This window comes from Haemaphysalis longicornis, unplaced genomic scaffold (genome assembly GCF_048455015.1).
Source record: "Haemaphysalis longicornis isolate Haplotype H1 unplaced genomic scaffold, Haemaphysalis longicornis Haplotype H1 scaffold_1, whole genome shotgun sequence".
NCBI classification, from domain to species: Eukaryota; Metazoa; Arthropoda; class Arachnida; order Ixodida; family Ixodidae; genus Haemaphysalis; species Haemaphysalis longicornis.
In genome coordinates, this window is record NW_027526203.1 from 215,839,297 (window position 1) to 215,858,107 (window position 18,811).

Here is an 18,811-nt window from a genome sequence, read left to right on the forward strand (position 1 = left end):
TTTGCTTTACAAACCGCATGAATATGATAATTAGAAATAAGGCAGAAAGCTTCTTTTTTGTAGCTGGGGATACCATCACAGGCCACATAGTGACATTAATCAGAAAGGACAAAAAAAAAAAAAAAGGCTGATTACGACCAGGATCAACCACCAATGCTGGCAGATGTACTGACATGGTCAGCTAGCACAGCGGATGCTCAGCACCTCCACCCATATGACATGCAAGGTTTTGATGTGGCCCCCAGCCTTTATCCGCATGACCAAACCTGCTTAAATTTATTCTGGACTTACATGCAGATTTATTTACAAGTTCCATGCCCTTCTGTCTTGAAGGGGTCATTACAAAGCTGCAAAGTACTCAGTGAGAGTGCCAGCATCGCAACACAAATTCCTGACACAGGCCGGTGACACCTGGCAGCAGGCTGCGTCCTTTGCAATAGGGAAGAGCAGATGCCAGATTCTTCTCTCCCTAATCATGAAGGACACAGCCTGTCTGAAGCATGGTTAGTCTCCGTGGACCGCAGATACTTTCAATGCCTCAGTAAGAATGTCAGCGTTAAAGAGAATGCCAAGATTATCGCTTATGTATTAGTTGCTGTATGCAGATTAGCAGGGCACTAAAACAAGTGCCGTACAATGATGCAAGCCTAAAATACATGGTTAGGATACAGGGCAAGGGCAAAACATTAACCTGCTGTACTGCCACTCCCCTCAACTTTGTGCTGCTCCCAACTAGTTTTCGTGTTGCACTTGCCCTGCCTCCAACAAGCCCCCCCCCATCTGGATAGCTTAACATATTTTTGCCTTCTAATTTTGCAACATTCTTTGCCCAGGCTATAGAAATGCCAGCTGAGGAACAGTGAGTTTACTAAGTTGAGGAATCAGGTCATTTGATGCTTATTTTTCAATCTCTCCTGGGCTACGGGACGGTGATTCCGAATATGGAACTGCCCTGCAAAATGCGAGATGGGTGGCCATCCTGGTGTGCTGTGCCTACACAAGCAACAATACTACCAAGTTTTTATCATTAATCCCACTGGAAAATGACACTCTTTTCGTGCTTCTTGCACTGCCTTAAAAATCTCGCAATGCACAAGGTGCACTCGTACTCTTTTGTACGAGTTTCTTGCATGAGATGATCGCTCGGTTAAAAGAGTACTAACATGAAATTTCAAAGCTGAGATAACTATTTTAAGGGCACAGGGTAAGGCGAAATTTCAAAAAATGACTTTGTTTTTCTTCGCAATTAGGGAAGTTCAATTCCTTGTGCACATTTTCTATATTCATACTTGCCTTAAAAAGTCTTATTTCTCGCTAAAAAGCAGTTTTCCCGTTAGCAAGTAGTAAGTGCCCACATCCTCTTAAGAATGTTCTCAGGGTTTATTGTCATTTTTTTCCTAAAAAAACTTCGTTTCAGATCAAAATGCTTTTCTGGAACCAGCTGTAGTAAGAAATTGCTTAGCAACCATTGCATAGCTGATTTTTCAGCATGGGCAATCCTAAGACCCTGTTGCCTGTTTTTTCTACATTCGCCTTAGAAGCTGCGCATAAAAACATATTTTTTGGGCTTCACACTTTAATGATTCAACATTGGATGCTGTTCTTTCACTAAATGAGGAATCAACGCATGAGCCAGCATTTTAAAATCATTCAGACCAAAACTTGGGCGCAACACCACCATCAAGTGACTTAAAGAGGTTGACCACAAGCAAAAACTGTGTGAACAAATCTGTAGGATGGTGCACAAAACAGTCAAGGAAGGACAGATGACCGGGTGAAAAGCAAAAAAATGACTTTGACAGTGGATATGAAGCTGGTGCTTTTTAAATAAATGGTTCCATTGGTGTTTTTGGCAAAAAAGTATTGTTTTTCACCTCTTTTTTTACTTTAAACTCAATTATCTCAAAACAATGTTTTTCTTACATAGGTACCATTATTTCCTATATCTTCCAAGACAACGAGCTGATTTTTTTCCCCTGTCATCTACATAACTTGTCACACCTGCTGTACTAGAATGGAAAATATGCACGTAAGAGTTTTTTTGATACACAACTTTTAATACTAAAATAATGCAAAAATTTAGGTAATAACGGACAAAAAATTATAAAAAACTGAATTTTGTAAGAATGTTCCTAATTCTAGTACAGTTAAAAGGGCACAAAATTAGAAAGAAAATGATATATACGTTATGTAGATACCTTTATTATATGCCAAGAAAAATGTACCTCAAAATGGCCAAAAATGCATGGGAAGTATAGGGCTTACCCTGTGCCCTTAAAGGCTTCCTTTTGTATATGGAGACATCTCCCAGCAATTCAACAGCAACTGTTCAGTATAACATTTTTTAAATCTATTTTAATCTATGCACACACCAGAAAGCTCACAGAGGATACCCTTTCAACATCGGCATCAGCATGACGCTATCTGCTCCTGGCCCCAAACTGTCGACGCGAGGGCCCCTGTGACGTGGCCAACTGCGGTTGGCGCGCGCTGCCCTGGCGCATGTATCACGTCACGGTTTTGGGACTGAAGTCGTGGCGATGGTGGAAACCACGACCGGTCCGGAGGCACAAGCGCGCAGGGGTGCGACAAGAACGGTGACGCCACGAGCGTTGCCTTGTCATGGCAGCCACCTCGGTGTTCGTTTTGTCGAAACCGAAACTGACACAAATGAACTAGGCTGTATATAATGATTTAGGCTGAAACTGACTATCTAATGCGCTATTCTATGATTAGTGGGCTGGCAAGCACCCATTGCAGTGAGGAAGGAGGGAAAAAAAATAAAAAAATGACAACACAAAAATTTTGTGTCAGTACTCCAAGTTTCACTAAGGCTAATCATACTGGCCAATCCTCAGTAAGGGTACGTGCCATCGTTGTTGTGTTTACAGCAGTTTGTGTGATTAGTCTCCCCCAAACACAACGCTCTTCCTGTTGCTCCACTGCACAGCACAATGTCATTAATCATCATACAATGCACCAAATGTAGAACCTTAAATCGTGCATTATGTCAGATGGCCGCCAAGTTTCACCAGAAGGGGCAAATTTATCATAATGACCAATGATCGACGAGCATATGTGCAATCGGTGTGCCACATTTATGGGCAACAACACCGTTATGTTTGCACCATTAGTCCAACATGGCGAAGCCTATCATCGCTGTTATTGATGTCCCGTATAATGTAGGAAGCGCCAGTTCAGCACTGTTTATGAAGCTGAAATACGGTTGTCAATTCACCCCACTCATAAGCTTATGTGCCGATGCTACCTCACTGCACTACCCTCATGATCGTGCAGTGAGATGACACAAGATTGTCACCAATTTTCCACAAGGCACCATTTTCCGCACTGGCCAATGCCCTGCTAGGGCATGTGCAATCAGTGTGCTGTTTATGAGCAATGAAACAAGTTTGCATTAACCCCGCTCAATGATTCTGCTTCACTGCCCTGCCTTGATCTACATCATCATGCCAGATGCAGAACCTTCAGTAAAAGCTTTGTACACTAGATGGCCACCAGGCTAAGCGTTAAGATATTCTCAGCGTGTGAAAAAACTACAAGGCCACCTAAGCTAATAACTTTAGCAATGCAGTGAATGCAAAAAAGCACTGGTGTCCAGTTTTGCTGGAACATGTCCCCTCATTATCATCATCATCCTTTTCACTATTTTTTTTATTAGTATTTGTTGCTATGCCCAAAAACCTTGGTAAAACCCCCTTATTAGGCTTATATCTACGTTAAATGCCGTCATCCTTCTCGCCTTTTTCCTTTTGTTTATTACTATGACCAACCACCTTGGTCAACCCGTTCATTAGACATATCCAAGCTTAACATCATCCTTTTCAATTCTTTTCTTTTCCCTAATGACCAAGCACCTTGGTCAAACCCACTTATCATTTTTCGCATTGCATCTTTTTTTCTCTTTTTCCTCTTTTTTTTTTCTCGACCAAGTGCCTTGGTCGATGCCCATGATTAGGCCTATATCTATGCTTAACATTAAGTTGTGAGAAATGCTAAGCCTTACAAGCAACATCAAACTACTACCACTTCAGAGGCAAACGTTTCCTACCTATTTACCTGCTTAACAAACTACTACTAGCAACAGTTGACGCCAGAGCTAGAAACATTTTGTTGGGCCTAATGGGAGGCTTGCACCCACTGATTTGCGTTGTTCACACACCATCTGTTGGCACAGCGCCACATGATCACTGCTTTGAGTAGAGGCCGCATGATGGCGCTACCAACGTCAGGCTGGCACATACCCCCATTTGCATTGCCAAGTAAAGAGGACATTTAACGGGGACGTACTTTGCTGTGCACCCAATTGCTACTTCTGTAACGAGCATGCCCAAATTGCTACGTAGGCCTGAGCACATGCCTCTAACAGACGCTTCTACGTCAAAGGCTCCAATGCCAGCCGCTAGCCACTGGGCTGCGGTGGCTCACGTTGGGGACGCATCCTTGGCCCTCATTCCAGAGGCTGTGGGGTCAGTTGCCCTCTACAATTTTTTTTTTTTTCCAGCTTATCTTTGTTTGGGCCAACAGCCATTTTGCACGTCGTTTTTTGTTTATCAGAATGCCAGATTTACTACCTACCAAGACAGCGCTTTTGCATAAAAATGGTTGGGGTAAATTGCAGGAAAGGCCCCATTCGTGAGCATTTGCTTCTTCCACTCACTTCTTTGTATGCCTTGCATGCTCCCATCAGCTTAAAAAGAAAAAAAAGTGCTCCTCCCAACCAAACACTTTTTAGTATTTCAGAAAAGACCGTGGTCATTTTTTTTTAGCTACTAAAATCTTGGATTTAGAATTTCGTGCCACAAGACACCAATCACCAATGGCACTCAAGTGTTTTTCTTGATCTGATTGCAACACTTTGCCCTCTGCAGGGTGCAAGTGCTGGTGACTCAGACATAAACAATATATCAGCAATACACAGAACTCTTTATTGTGAATCATATGCAGCACATTACGCTTCCATAGTTCTCCCCATACCATGGCTACAAGCCAAAGCAGCTGAACCAAAGTTCAGTGTTTGTTTGGACCTTATGAAGCCCAAGACGCACTGCGCTACAAACCACTGTCAGGAGTAGCTACAGTACACTGCTTTTATTTGCATTGAGGATCTGAAATCCAAACCCGTTGCAAAGTGCCTTCGAAACAGCCACCCTTCCAAGCCAAAGGCAGAAGGGAACCCCACTGACATTTCCTGTTCATAGGTGTTCTCGGCTGTTATTGGTGAAATCTCAACCCCACTGTAACTTGAGGAAATAATTGCCACGCTTCAACCTGTTTGCTTCAATCCTACTTTTTTGTCTTGCACTTTTTCTGACAAATGCGTCTAGGTTCTACTGATGTTTAAAAAAATGGCCGTCATAAAGAGATGCGATCACCGTCCCTCAGTAGTCTCTGCACGTGTGCACTAAAGGGCCAACTGAAAAGTTTGGCATGGCGTCGATGCTCCTTCAAGTGCAAAATTTATGAGATTTAATGAGCAGTGCATCCTGAAAGAAAAGCCAGCGTAAAGCCTGAACTAGTAGTCGCATGCATGCGCTTACTACGCAAGCATAGCACGCCCTTTTCTTGAAGGCAGCGCAAGTGATAAGATGCAAGAACTTGCTACGAATGGCTTGTCCAAGAACATGCAGGGAAGGATGATGATGAGGCCAGGGAAAACCCAGTGGAAGAGTTGCAAGCCCGACAGCACCTACCACAACCCACTTGCACATGGATGGGCAGGCTGCAGCAGCTTCCAGCAACTAGGTCTCTAATTCCACCAGCAGTGCAACAGATTGGTATTGCCAACAAAAGCAGTTTTATTGCGCCTACAAACACAGTATGAGAATGACTATGCACCTAAGAAAGAATTGGACCCAAAGCCGAACAAGCATTTATTATACTGACTTTCACACGGATCTAGAGCAAATACAACTGTGGCAATACCATCCACTATTCTGACCGTCATTGGCATTGGCAATACGCATAGAAGCTTACTGAGTAACGATGTAACACACACACTAATAATAACTGTGTGAGGCAAGGAAGAAGCAAACAGGAAGCTATCAGATGTATTTGTAAAAAAAAAACAAAAACGAATGCATTCAGACCTTACCTGTGCAAAGCAAACTGTCAAAAAATTCATAAGGCAGAAGTAGCAATGCACGCACCCACCTTTTCCACAATTGCTGGGAGGCCTCTTGTAACTGCGTTACAAGAGACCCCCCGAAGCTTGAATACAAGAGAGAAGTCGATTACACCAGTAAACTCAAGTCCAGAATAGGAGGGGGGGGGACAGCACCAAGGTGGTGTTACCTACTCCTGGTTTTGCGACAGCAGGCAGTCTAGCTACCGTAGGTAGCTTTTCCGTGAATCGAGATTAATTGCAACGCCAATAACTGAGACAGCACAGATTTCAACTCGTATTGAAGTCCGTGTTGTCCAGGCAACGGTACACGCCACAAGTTCATGAAAAATTTGTTCGCACCGAAGTACGTATAAAAACAACGGCACAAGTAATGGAAGGGCTTTATGAAGTCCCGTTTATTAGGCGACGCCGCTACATGACAACCGCGCGATACAAACGAAACTAAAAAGCCACAACGCACAAAAACACTTCGACAAACGAAACCGCGTGTTTTAATTTCAAGTCCCCACCGCTGCCACTTACTAATACTTGAGAGACTTCCTGGTCTGGGATGGACCGGCTGCGTCGAAGGAGAACGCGTCTACAATACCGACGAGCAAAGTTCACTAAAGGGACAAACAAGATTTACTTACAGCCGCATAAAGTATTCTTGTGAGCGTAACGAGAAAAGGGGTGGCCGGCCTTGCGGCAAGGGCTATCTGACCGCCCTTGCGCGCGGTGCACGTGAACGCTCGATTCGAGCGCGCCGCCGCTCACCTGTCACAAGGTTGTCATTATCCGGACACACTCCATCAGCGCTGGCGAGATCACCGCCGGTTGTGGAGCTAAGTTCGTGAAAACCGGAATCCCCGTTGCACATTTCCGAATTTGCGTCGCTTGATGAGGTCACTTCTGAAATTGTCACAGAAAAAAAAAAAATCACTCTGTCAAACCGCCGCTCAAGTCCCGTTAGACTCGCACGAGGGCGACCGCCGCGCCACGGATTAAAAGACGCCGCTTTGGTCTGCATTCGCGGGAGAATAAAAACAAGTCACAAAATTCCCTAGCCGAGATAACATTAAAATACAGGGAAATTCCATCCCCAAAGTCGACCCCGGGTCCGAGCTGACCACGGTCATCAGCTGATGAAACCAGCGCCAAGCGATGTAAACAAACCAACGTGACAATAACCCGGAAATTCGAACACGAATTGCGCTAAAAGAGCAGAAAAGAAAAATTAAGCACAAAATTTGGACAGAAACGCAGGTTTATTAACGCTTCCAAGCACCCTTAGCTCGCGGCGCCTTGGCCGCGACAGCCCTCGCGCGGCGGCCACGATCGGCCATTCCACCCTGGTCGGGAGGGAAGCACTGGTTAGGCTTAGCGCGCACCTCTTATCCAATGAGCGTATGCCAAGCGGGCAAGGCTTCTGGTGTGCTAAGTGCAGGCCTGGCAGCCTGCCGGACTAGGAAGCGCACGTTTAAAAGGGTCAATCTTACCGTTTGCCGCATCCGACGCAAACCTTTGGCGCTTAAACTCTTTCGGGGGCATTACTACATCATTTGGTATGCTCAATCCGAGTAAATTGCTGTCGTTTTCCAGTCTAGGACGCTTGTAAGCTGGCGAAGCACAGAACACCTCTCGTCGATCCGCCATGTTTGCGAGTGTGATGACTGCGCATGCACGCACTCGATGCAGCGTCACAATGACGTCAGGGGGCGCGTGAAGCACGACTGGAAACCGCTGCGCGCGTTGCGAGCGCGCGAAGTTTCCTTGGCGCGCGTTTTGACTTGTCTTTTAAACTGAAGACTTCTTTTTACGTATTTTCAGTTCATCGCCTGCTTAGGCGATGTTCATCGCCTAAGCGGACGATTAGTTGATCGTCTGCTTAAACGAAAAAAAAAAAAGTGAATTGAAAAAAAAAAAAAATTCAAAGTAATGTCACACCAAAAAAAAAATTGTTTATGAAGTTAAAAATTTTGTTGAAAGTTCAAAAAATGTTTGAATCCCCAAAATTTTTCAAGTACCATCTTTACAGCCCACCATGTGAGCAGCTGCAGCTACCAAGTACGAGTGCCGTGTCCTGCTTCCCTTATTTTCCCTGTAATATGCTGTACCACAGCAACACACGAAATTACCTCCAATATCACATTAGCCTCTATTGTAACGCTACATTCTCAAATGTCTCAACTATTGATCTTCTTTAGCAAAAAATTTCAGTCAAGAAAACTACTCCCATTATTCATGACTATTTATAATGCAGCCAATTCTTAAATCGGTACAGTGGTGGATCTTATGTGATGGAGTGTAATTTTATGGCACAAAATCCAAGTTTTCTTTTTATTGCTTATCTAAGCTTTTACCTTCCACCTTTATTGAATAACCTTACTACAGTGCAACTAAAATTTTTCAATGTTTAATAAAGGACAGCAAGTTATATCACCACTTTCAAGAATTAGAAAATGTTCTCATCAAAGGAAAGCGTTTGAATTATAAAATATACATGTGCAGTAAACATAATCCCGTAAATGCAACCTTAAATAAACATTGCAAACAAAAAAGCACATGTACCCAAGAATAGCATGCTGCTATCTGCAGGCACGCACGTAGTATTAAGGCAAAGAAAAAATACGAGGCAGCATTACTGTGCTCAAAATTTGCCACTGGTTAGTACACGCACAAATGAGAAAGGCAACTAAATTACGCGGCATAGGTGTCCTCCTCACGCTCACTGGCACAAAATGGCCTTTCGACTTGACAGTTACTAGTCCATCCCCTACAGCAAGAAGAAAAACGTGTTTCAAAAAGCCACCCACAGTGTCCCAAGATGATTCGCAGAACCGTCAGTGAGTGGCTGCTGCCAGGCATTCAGTCACCTCAGGTACATGTGATGCCAAAGATCAACCGCTGTAACGAGATGTGTGAACCCAGACTCCAACAAGCCCACACTGAAGCCCCAGGTGACGAGTGACCAGTGGCTACAGCAGCACACTGTGCAAGCACAAAGTCAGCAGATGACACAAGCATTCAGTCATTTATTTGCAGGCACATTCACGATTGCTCCGGAATAGCACCGACGAGCCAGCACGGTCACGCTGGCTCCTCAGAAGAGCAGCAACAGTAACGATTCATTTTACAAAACACAAAGCACCCTGTGATGCGTAAGCTACAGATGAGCAATTACAGAGAGGCAGTGTCATCAACAGGCCACAGAGACAGAGGTGTGAGCAAGCCTTGGCACACGATACCACCAGATCTCACCTGAAGAGAATGAAACCAAGCTAAGCTTTCTACACGGGAGCCTGAAAAGACAAAGAGAACAGACATCACACAATAAATCTCCTGCAGCTAGTTTCTGGCACTATACTGGCAAGAAGCAGTGGTTGACGTGAACAATCTGTAATCCTGTGTTTTCGCGACACTCCAGCTCAACAAGGCACGCATGATTCAAGCATCCTTCTGCAGGGACCCAAAACACCCGAATGTGCAAGTACAAAGCTACATCACTGCTAGCGAACATAAAGATGAGAAACACAAGACACCCCACAGAACTCGAATGAGTTTAACTGTTATCACACCATGCAAATTAAGCCAGTTTGGGCGAAACCAACTCAGTCTTTGCGGTAGGTGCTGCCAACAGTTGATCAAATCATTCACCACACAACCATTAAAATTTGTCCAAATATTCCCAATGTTTCTGCACAAAATTAAGCCCACGCTTGAGCTGCACAAAGCATCTGAAATGTCTTCGGCCAACTGTGAAAAAAATGAGCCCCTGCACCCTGTACAGGTGGTCAACCAGCGAAGCTGAAACTTGGGGTCGGTGTTTATCCGTGTGTCGCTCCTTATTTATCATTAATGCCTGTTGTTGTGTTTGGGCTGCAGCATTGGCACAGCGCAGACCATTTGGTTCCTGCTCCTGCTCACGGTGTCGCTGAACGTAAGCTCCTCGGGAGCACGCATGACACGAGGCCTACCCATTTTGAAGTAATGTGCAGTCAGTGTTCGCCATTGCCCCATCGATGCTGCTTTTTTACACGCTTAGCACAATTTCAATGCCAGCAGCATTGCTAGGCTTCTATAAAAAGGTTTGATGGCTGCATGGCTGCACTAGTGTCATGTGTGCACTGCGGTCCCACATGAGGAATGGCATCCTCCTCATCCAGCCCAAAACTAATCTGGGGAACGGGACCCGACTGATCTGTGAAGGAAAAAAGGACCAAAAGCCACAACTCACTGGGATCCCCGCATCAGTGACAATGGGATGAAGCAACAATGTTGATCCCATCACAGGACATTGTTCGTTTCTTAACAAAACATTATGTGATGCATCCAGCATTGCTCACAAGGATCCGAGCAACTGCTCGTTATTGTTCAGATTAATTGAGTCAAGAGTTAGTATAAAGAATCAAGCAACTTGAAGAGACGACAGCTAACTACTCTTGCAAGTTGCAACGCACTGAGCAATACTTGCAGTAAAGCGGTTGCTTTGTACTCATATACATATGTGCTTATAACACTAAAAATGCAACCCCAGTTCAAGCACTGAGCACCAAAGTGGGTTGTCTCTCTGGCTTTCATCATGTGCAGTCTCTTTTATGTGTCCACAACCATTAGTAGCAAGCGCTTGCAGCTGGGATTGCATGTACAGTCTTTGTCAAAAAATTCTAGGCCACAGCGACCGTGGCCAGAGCAGGCACGCGGCCAAGCAAGGGTGCTGTGCTTTCCACTGTCGGCTGGTTGCGCGGCTAAAGAGTGAGGGGAACTATCACCCTTGCTTTCGTAGTGTGGCTGGCACGATAAGTGCAACGTGCAGTAGGTTCCTCAGAGAAGGCACACTTTGCTTCAGAGCAGGCACTTCTCGCAGCATTTGTTGCGCCAGCCACGCTACAAAAGCAAGAGCGAAAGTTTCCCTCGCTCTCTTTAGCCGTGCAACCAGCCGACTGTGGCAAGCGCAGCACGCCTGCTCCAGCCACAGTCGCCATGGCCTACAAAACTTTGACAGAGACTGTACCTGCTAGGCAGCTCCTTTTAAATACGATAGAATCTGGGGCACTTTGTTGTTTTTGGATGCTTTGTGGAAAAAAGAAAATCGCTCTTTTCGCAAGAAGTCAACCTTGCCTTATTATGTAGTTATTCAAAATGTAATGGACGCTCCCTGGTCATGAATGGGCGCCATATCTACTACTCTGTTCCCAGAAAATTGTAATTCCGGTCTTTTTAAAAGGCTTGGTTCACGTTATGTGGGATCCCGTCACCTACCCATTACTGCGTGCACGCGCACAAATTTACCTGCAACCATTTAGCCTTATTTTAAACTCTCACAGGCATGCATGATGGCACAAGGAGAGCTTCGACAGTTTGCTCTGCTGCACCCGGGTTTGCCAAGCCTCTGGCCTATTTTGTGTGTACGAGCCCCTCTGGAAAAAAGCTCCAAACTGTATTGTTAACTTTTACTGCAGAGTTGGAGCCACTGTGGCTCAGATTTCAGCACGGCGCATGCGCTACACACACATGGCCGATCATGGCCACAGAGGATCAAAGCAAATCCGGCATTGTAAGCTTGTTTCAGCTCAATAGTCCTCTTGCGTGCGTCCCATTCCTTTCATACATGGCACAAAGCTGTGCCCACTAGCAGTGGTGCTCAAAGATGACTCACCAATATGCCACATCCACTGTCAGTGTTCTGTTTTGGGCTTGCGATAGCTGCTATTAACACTTCGGGACAACGGCCTGTGCATAACATTGATGCGGCGTCCTTCAACAAACATGGACAGGAGAGCTGGAAAAAGTGTGTCAATGCATTAGCCTCTTCCACGAGTGAGAAGAACTGAAGAGAGCCTGCTGTGCCTTATTTCGGATTGTTTGGCAGGTCTCTCAAATCAACCTTTTTATCCAATAATTTTCTACACGTGCATGCAAAATGCAAAACGCGAGGCATTCCACTATGTTCTTCTTAAGTTATTTTAACTGAAAAAAAAAAAAAAAAAAAAGAAAACTGCGGCCTGACAAGCAGTGTGCTACAATGCTGCATTGCAACGCGCTGATCCCCCTTCAATGTAGGACCTTAATTAGCATTGTGTACAACTTTTGTACAGAATTCAGTGTTTACCAAGTATCTTGGTCTGGCCTAATTGTCCACACCCAACACAAAACAAATATGCGACACAAAGCTGCATGACCAGGAGAAAATAAGCACAAAAACAGCATGTCACTTTTCATGTCATCTCACTACACTTACATGCTGAATCAATAGGAGGTAGTTTTGACGATGAAGACCCACTACTTGTGCAATCCATTCTGCTTGATATGGAAGACATCTGTAGAGACGACAAAAGGCATGAAGGAGCTTAAAATCACTGCGTGTGTAGAACCAGCAGATATGACATCGAACACGGTCCCACCCATTGTCACTCCATTCCTTACGCTGGTTAGGACCAGAATGAAATGCCTCGATCACCAGAAGCCCCGAATGAAATGCCCTCAGTAGGAGAGAGACGCCCCCCAGCATTCTTCATGCAAGTGAGGAGCAGGATGAAACATGACCACCCCTCACAAAAAGCAGGATCCCAATAAAGCTTCAACAAATCCAAAACAGTTCTCAAGACACATGTGGGGTCTTGAGAATCCATTTGCATCTGATGCACCGGGCAGTAATCCCCAGCAGGAATTTTTGTAACAGTACAGTAAAACCTCGTTACAAGAGACACTGTTACAAGAGACACTTGGTTATAAGAGACATTTGGATGAAAGCAGTTTGGTTCATTTTCCTATGTTCGCCATGTTAGCAACATTGCATACAAGAGACCTTGGTTACAAGAGACACAATTTTTGGTTCCCTTGAGTGTCTCTTGTAACGAGGTTTTACTGTACCTCCAAATGGGTTCCAATGCACAATGCCACCACTGTTGTTATCAAGAGCTGCCGCCACTGAACAAGGTGACCACAAGCATGCTTAGAAGAAAAAAAAGAAAAAAAGAACTGCCAGTTCGGAATTAAACTTTTTAATGCACCAATCACAATAGTTTATTTTTGTTAGCCTTGCGTGGGTGTTAAAAAATAAAATAAAAATGTTCTGTGTCTCGCACACTGTGTTACAGGGACAGCAAAGGTTGAATGAATTTATGCTTTAACTGAAAGATCACCCCCCCCCCCCCCTTTTAAAGCTCTTTTAGCTGCTGCTCAATGACAAACAATCCTTGTTTTAAAAAATAATCAAAGCTCCCTTTATTATTGAAAAGAAAGGTACAAAATCAATGCCTCCACCAGCCCAAAGGCGAGTTTTTATCACTACAAGATAAGGCAGCCATCATATCCCAAGTCACTGGCCCAAGTGACCGATTTGGAACTGCCTGCAGCTCGCTCTACCATTTTGAAAAGCAAGGTCACCACTAGAGTTCACTAGAAGGATTCTTCTAGCACACTCTACCACCACTCTTTAATGGCGCATGTGCGCAATGGCACAAAACAAAACAGTGACAGCTGCGGCCTTTCCGGATGTCACCAAAGCAGTGCTGAATCGGTTTTGCGAACAGCATTGAAAAAAAGGTGCCCCTCTCTGGCAAAGCTCGTCAATAGAAAAAGCTGGATATCACTTGCACCTCGGACCAGGCAGAAAAACATGCAGAGAACGCGAACCCCCGGGATGCTTTGGAAGCATTTGACAATTTGGTCGTTCTTAGGCACGCACAATGACTAGCAATGAACCACTTCTTGTAGTGCGAGAGCTGAACTGTGAAGTTGCTGCAAAGTAAAGCTCACAAAGTAATATGACCGACTCTCGGAAATAAATGTTCAGTTTGTGGGTGATTTTCCCAAGGGGGGGAGGGAGGGAGGGAGGGAGGGAGAGAGAGAGAGAGAGAGAGAGAGAGAGAGAGAGAGAGAGAGAGAGAGAGAGAGAGAGAGAGAGAGAGAGAGAGAGAGAGAGAGAGAGAGAGAGAGAGAGAGAGAGGATATCTCGGCAAGTGGACTCTGCTCGCAGGTTTAAGTCTCTGCATGCTTCCACTTGTCCTAGATTTTGCAAATGCCATGGGCATGAGTAACCGCAGCAAGCGCCCGCGCGGCAGAAACACTCCGGCTTGCAGCATGTTCGAGGAAGGCAGGCTCTGCCGCCAAGCACAGGGAGCTTCCCCACACTACGCAAAACTTGCAGCACGCATGCAAAGGGTAGTGGCACGCTGAATCGTAGCACTACATATAAGCTATGGGTTTCCCGGCGAAGAGGTCTACTAAAATGTGGGCTCTTTGCGTTCACCTCAAATTAACATGCTGTGCCAGGCTAACACAGCCTCAGCTTAGGGGAGCGCTTCCCTGGAGGGTTACACACGAGTCGTAACAAAATTCAAGGATTCCACTACGCCCATGCCAAAAACCAATAAAAAAAATCATGAAACTCCACACACAGTCATCACAAAGTACCAACACCACACAGAAACTGCACTTCACCTGTGTCTGGTAGCCATAGTCGTTGCAAGTTGTATACCCTGCGGTTTGTGAGTGCTGGCAAAAGTCAGTGCATGCTGTGAAAGCAGGCACAACTCATGCTACAAGGCCTATGCCCACTAAACATTAGGCGAAGTAAGCCTCGCATTCAGTGGATTATGTTTGAGACGCACAAAGCTACTGTGAAACATTACAAAAGAAGAACATGGTTGCAGTCAAAATACTCAAACTAACCTGTCTTAACCTTAACACAAAAATGGGTGAGAAGTAAATGGGAGAAAAATCAGTGGGAAAATTTGGAATACGCAGTCGCAACAGTCGAGGGGATACACTGGTGGATATGCAGTGAGAAACAACAAGAGAATAATTAACATATTCTTCTGCAAATGAAAGAATAGGAAATGGACATGGACAAACAAATGGTAAAAAAAAATCAACTTCATTTTAAGTGACAACCCAGGTATGGTGCAGGACATGGAGGTGCTAAGCAAGATTCGGTGCAGTGATCATAGGATGGTTAGGTGAAACGTAAGTCGTAATCTCAAAAGAGAAAAAATGAGACTTGTGGAAAGTAATAAACCCAAACTGGAGTCAGTCAGAGCCAGGACACAGGATTTTAAAATAACTGTTCATGACAAATTCATGCTTTAAGTGAGGAGGACGCGGATGGCGTTGACATGCTAAATGACAACCTAACAACGGCAATCAGAGTCAGCAGCAGCTGTGGGACAAGCAGCCAGTAGGAAACAAACTGGAAAACTAACTCAGAAAACAAAGGAACTAATTGCGAAATGTGAGAACATGAAACTGTCGAGTATGGAAGGTCAGACTGAATTAGCCGAGCTGTCGAAATTAATTAGCAGACGTAAAATGAACGACATTCGTGCGTACAACATGGCAGTGATCGAAGAAACACAGTAAACAGGGGGAAGCTGAAGAGCAACTAAATAGAAGCTGGCTATAGTCAAAGACAGAATGCCACACTCAGAGAAGAGCAGGGTAACATTACAGACAACATGGACGAGATAACTAAAGTAACGGCACGATTCTACACCAGGCTATATGCCAGCAACGTTAGACCAGGGCCAACTACTGAGTATACAAGCTTTGGGAATCATGAAGAACCATGACCCACGATCCCGAGCCGGTGCGCACTGGGAGAGATGCGATACGTAGAAACCGGCCCAGCACAAGCTAGTTCAGCAGTGCCCCGGAAAATGGCACCACTGGTCCGTGCACAGCATAGATGTGCTGGCTGCATGAACATGTGCGTGAAGAAGACAGACAGAGTGAGATCGGAGAGCCGGTCTGAGAGAGATCGACAGAACAGCGCGGCCGCAACGAACCATGGGTCCGTCCCTTTCACCTGTTGGTGCCGAAGCAACATTTGTCACGGTTGAGCGTGATGCCCGCACCTTGGAGAGCCGTGAGAGTACCTGCTGAACACGATGGTCATGCCCTTTAAAAGTCCTGCCAAAAACTCTGAGGGCAGATTGACTATCTGTGCGGATGGTAATTTGGTCAGTTGAATGGGTTTGCAGCATGATCGAATCGGCAATGGCTTGAATTTCAGCAGCTGTAGAAGAAGGTACATTACAGTGTTGACGGATGGTTTCTTCTCGTGGACCTACCGTGACAGTTGTGGCCATGTTGTCGGTAAACGTGGCGTCTGTGTAATATGTGTCATGTGATGGGCTGGAAAGATGGAGGGCTCTACTTCGGCGCCTGCCGGAGTCTGAAGACAGGTCCATGTGGCGTGGGATGGGCTTGACCATTATTCTAGAAATTGTGTCCCATGGTGGAGGTTCTTTTGGTAGAGGAGATAAGTGAGATGTCGCAAACCCTATATCAGCCAGGATGGTGCGACCTTGCGTTGACGTCGTGAGCCTGTGCTGTTGGGCAGCGAAGTGCGCGGCTTCTTTCTCCTCAAGAGTATTGTGAAGGGCCGTGTCGACAAAAAGATAGTTGGGGGCGTACATGGGCACACCGAGCTCAGTTCGTAAGCATTTCCGGATGGCGATCTTCAATTTATTGTTTTGAGTTTTCGCGAGTTTAAGGTAGGGAAGGGCGTACAAAACTCTGGAAAAGATAGTTGCTTCTACTATCTTGCGAAGCTTGTGTTCCTTGAGGCTTGTTGTGTGGCGGGTGACTCGACGAAGCATGTTATTGATTAGGTAAAGGAAGACGTCTAGGAGCACTTAACAAGAATGGTGTTGCCCCGGGCTTCAAACAAATTGTGTAGACTGCGGGCAATGCTCCCAGTCCCTCAAAGAGGCCAGGGTCTAAGAGCTGCTCTCCAGACGGCTCCTGAGAGCCTGAGACATGGTCAAGGAACTTGCATAAACCCAGGGCCTGAATTGCAGGAAAGCCTAGCAAAGAAATTGTTTTGGAATAGACTTGCCTTTTCCATGTTCGCTTGGTATGTACCCAGGACAGGCCAAGTATGGTTACCGGGACCTTTGAGCTCGCCTTCTGGCATCTTAAGTTTTAACGGAATGCCAGAAAATGAGCTTGGTACAACAGAAACTCCCGCGCCTGAGTCCACCTTGAACGACAGTGGGGAGCCATTCACGAGTACTTTGATGAACTTGGTGTTCGGATAGTTCTCTGCCACAGCATGAAGCTCAACGGAGCTTGCTTAAGACTATGTGCACCTGCATCTTTTGTTCTTCATGAAAGACAGTTTTGAAATGATCCTTCTTGCAGCAGAAATTGCAGGTTGCCTGTCGAGCCAGGCAGTCTGCACGCTCATGCGAAGGATGTTCGCATAAATAGCACCCTCTTAGGTTGGGTTTGTGTGGTGACCTAGTCTTTCCTTTTACATAACGAATGCGCGCGGTGTCGACGACAAGCGGAGTCGAGTTTTGCATAAGCACCTCTTGCAAGGTAAGCATCGGACTTTGGCACAGTTTATCTATGAGGTTGTGGTCGAGCAAACTGATGACAAAGCAGTCGCGGACGAGCTTTTCCCTGACTTCCGGCGACACATAGTTACAGCGTTTCACCATTGACCGGAGAGCCGTGTAGAAGGCATCGGCAGTTTTGCCTCGCTGTTTGGCACGGCAGTGAAAGTAGGTTGTTCCATACAGCTCGTTAGGAGAGTGAATGAAATGGTCGGTAAACACTTTTTTGACGGCGGCCACGTCTTTGAGCTCGGCGTCTCCCAGCAGTGTTGTTGCGAGTATGATGCGCGCTTGCGGGGCATGAAAAGCAGCTGAACCTCCTGTGGTGCCAGTGGCGAAAGTGTAATGTTTGTACTGGAGCAGCCATGTAGTCCAAGAGCCGGGGTTGTCGATGGGTGGCGGTGGGCGCAGCTGAGTGAGCTGCGGCACGGTGGCGGCAGGGGTAGTCATGGCGGGGGTGGCGGTTGCCTCGTGACGGGCATACGGGGTTGAACTTTGGACAAGCATTGAACCGATGAACTAAGGCCACTTCTGACACCATGTTGAGGACTGCCCCCGGCAGAGTTCAGCGTTGAGAGACACACACCGGATGCTACCAGCAGGAACAAACAACTGGCTCCAGCAGGGAGCTTGCTTTATTAGCGCACACTAGTGTACTAGCTTGTACACTGATGATGATGGTCATCATGGTGCCATCTACCGTATTTACTCGCATAATCCTCACACTTTTTTTTCGGAAAAGTCAATGCGAAGTTAGGGGTGCGAGAATTATGCGGGGAAAAAAAATCCGGTGCACAGTGTTGCCAATTTGCCTCCTGCCAATCCCACTAAATGTAGCGGTCGTTTTTCGTATATGTAAGCTCAGTGTTGCCCACAGCAGCTATTTCTTTTTATTTTATTATTTACAACGTAAACAGTCTCCCGTCGATCAGCGATCATGAAATTGCCGCCTTTGCTTTCTGGCGCGCGCCCTATCTTGCCGTCGTCATGTGCGTGCCCTACTCCAGAAACGCACGTTGAAGTCGGTGACGCCGAAGTGCCTGCCTGCGGCGCGGTTGCCGTGTTCGATCGCGTACTCTATCGCTTTCAATTTGAAAGCGGCAGTCTAGCTGGCGTTCTTCCCCATGGCGAAGCGGCACCAAGCACAAAACAGATCAAAAACTTCTCAAAATGGCAGCGAGCTATCCACCATTGACGCGAGTGATTCACTGACTGCTGCTGCTCGACGGGACAACGACGACGACACGACAGCGGGCTGCGCGAACGCCGTCTAGTTACGTGCACGCGAAACCGGCTCAAGGACAGTGTGAGTAGCATGACCATGTTAGGGCGCCTGTTAGGG

The 18,811-nt window shown here is 45.9% G+C and overlaps 2 protein-coding genes across 5 annotated transcripts in view; both read right to left on the minus strand.

Annotated features, from left to right (window-relative positions):
• LOC144141803 (NAD-dependent protein deacetylase sirtuin-1-like) overlaps positions 1–7,811 on the minus strand; it is a 33,645-nt gene extending 25,834 nt beyond the window's left edge. For both annotated transcript variants that reach the window (XM_077673304.1, XM_077673299.1), the window contains exons 1-2: positions 7,624–7,811; positions 6,902–7,036 (exon numbers count right to left, since the gene is read on the minus strand). In XM_077673304.1, coding sequence (XP_077529430.1) covers positions 6,902–7,036; positions 7,624–7,780 — 292 coding nt within the window. In that variant the 5' untranslated portion in view covers positions 7,781–7,811. The remainder of the gene's footprint in view (positions 1–6,901; positions 7,037–7,623) is intronic.
• A 404-nt stretch (positions 7,812–8,215) lies between these two features.
• Positions 8,216–18,811, minus strand: part of LOC144141820 (uncharacterized) — a 37,410-nt gene continuing 26,814 nt past the window's right edge. For 2 of the 3 annotated variants that reach the window (XM_077673312.1, XM_077673322.1), the window contains 3 exons: positions 12,366–12,444; positions 11,784–11,906; positions 9,140–9,426 (listed from right to left, as the gene is read on the minus strand). In XM_077673312.1, coding sequence (XP_077529438.1) covers positions 11,803–11,906; positions 12,366–12,444 — 183 coding nt within the window. In that variant the 3' untranslated portion in view covers positions 9,140–9,426; positions 11,784–11,802. Of the gene's footprint in view, positions 9,116–9,139; positions 9,427–11,783; positions 11,907–12,365; positions 12,445–18,811 lie in introns of those variants that run through there. The other variant, XR_013316711.1, reaches the window with a different exon arrangement.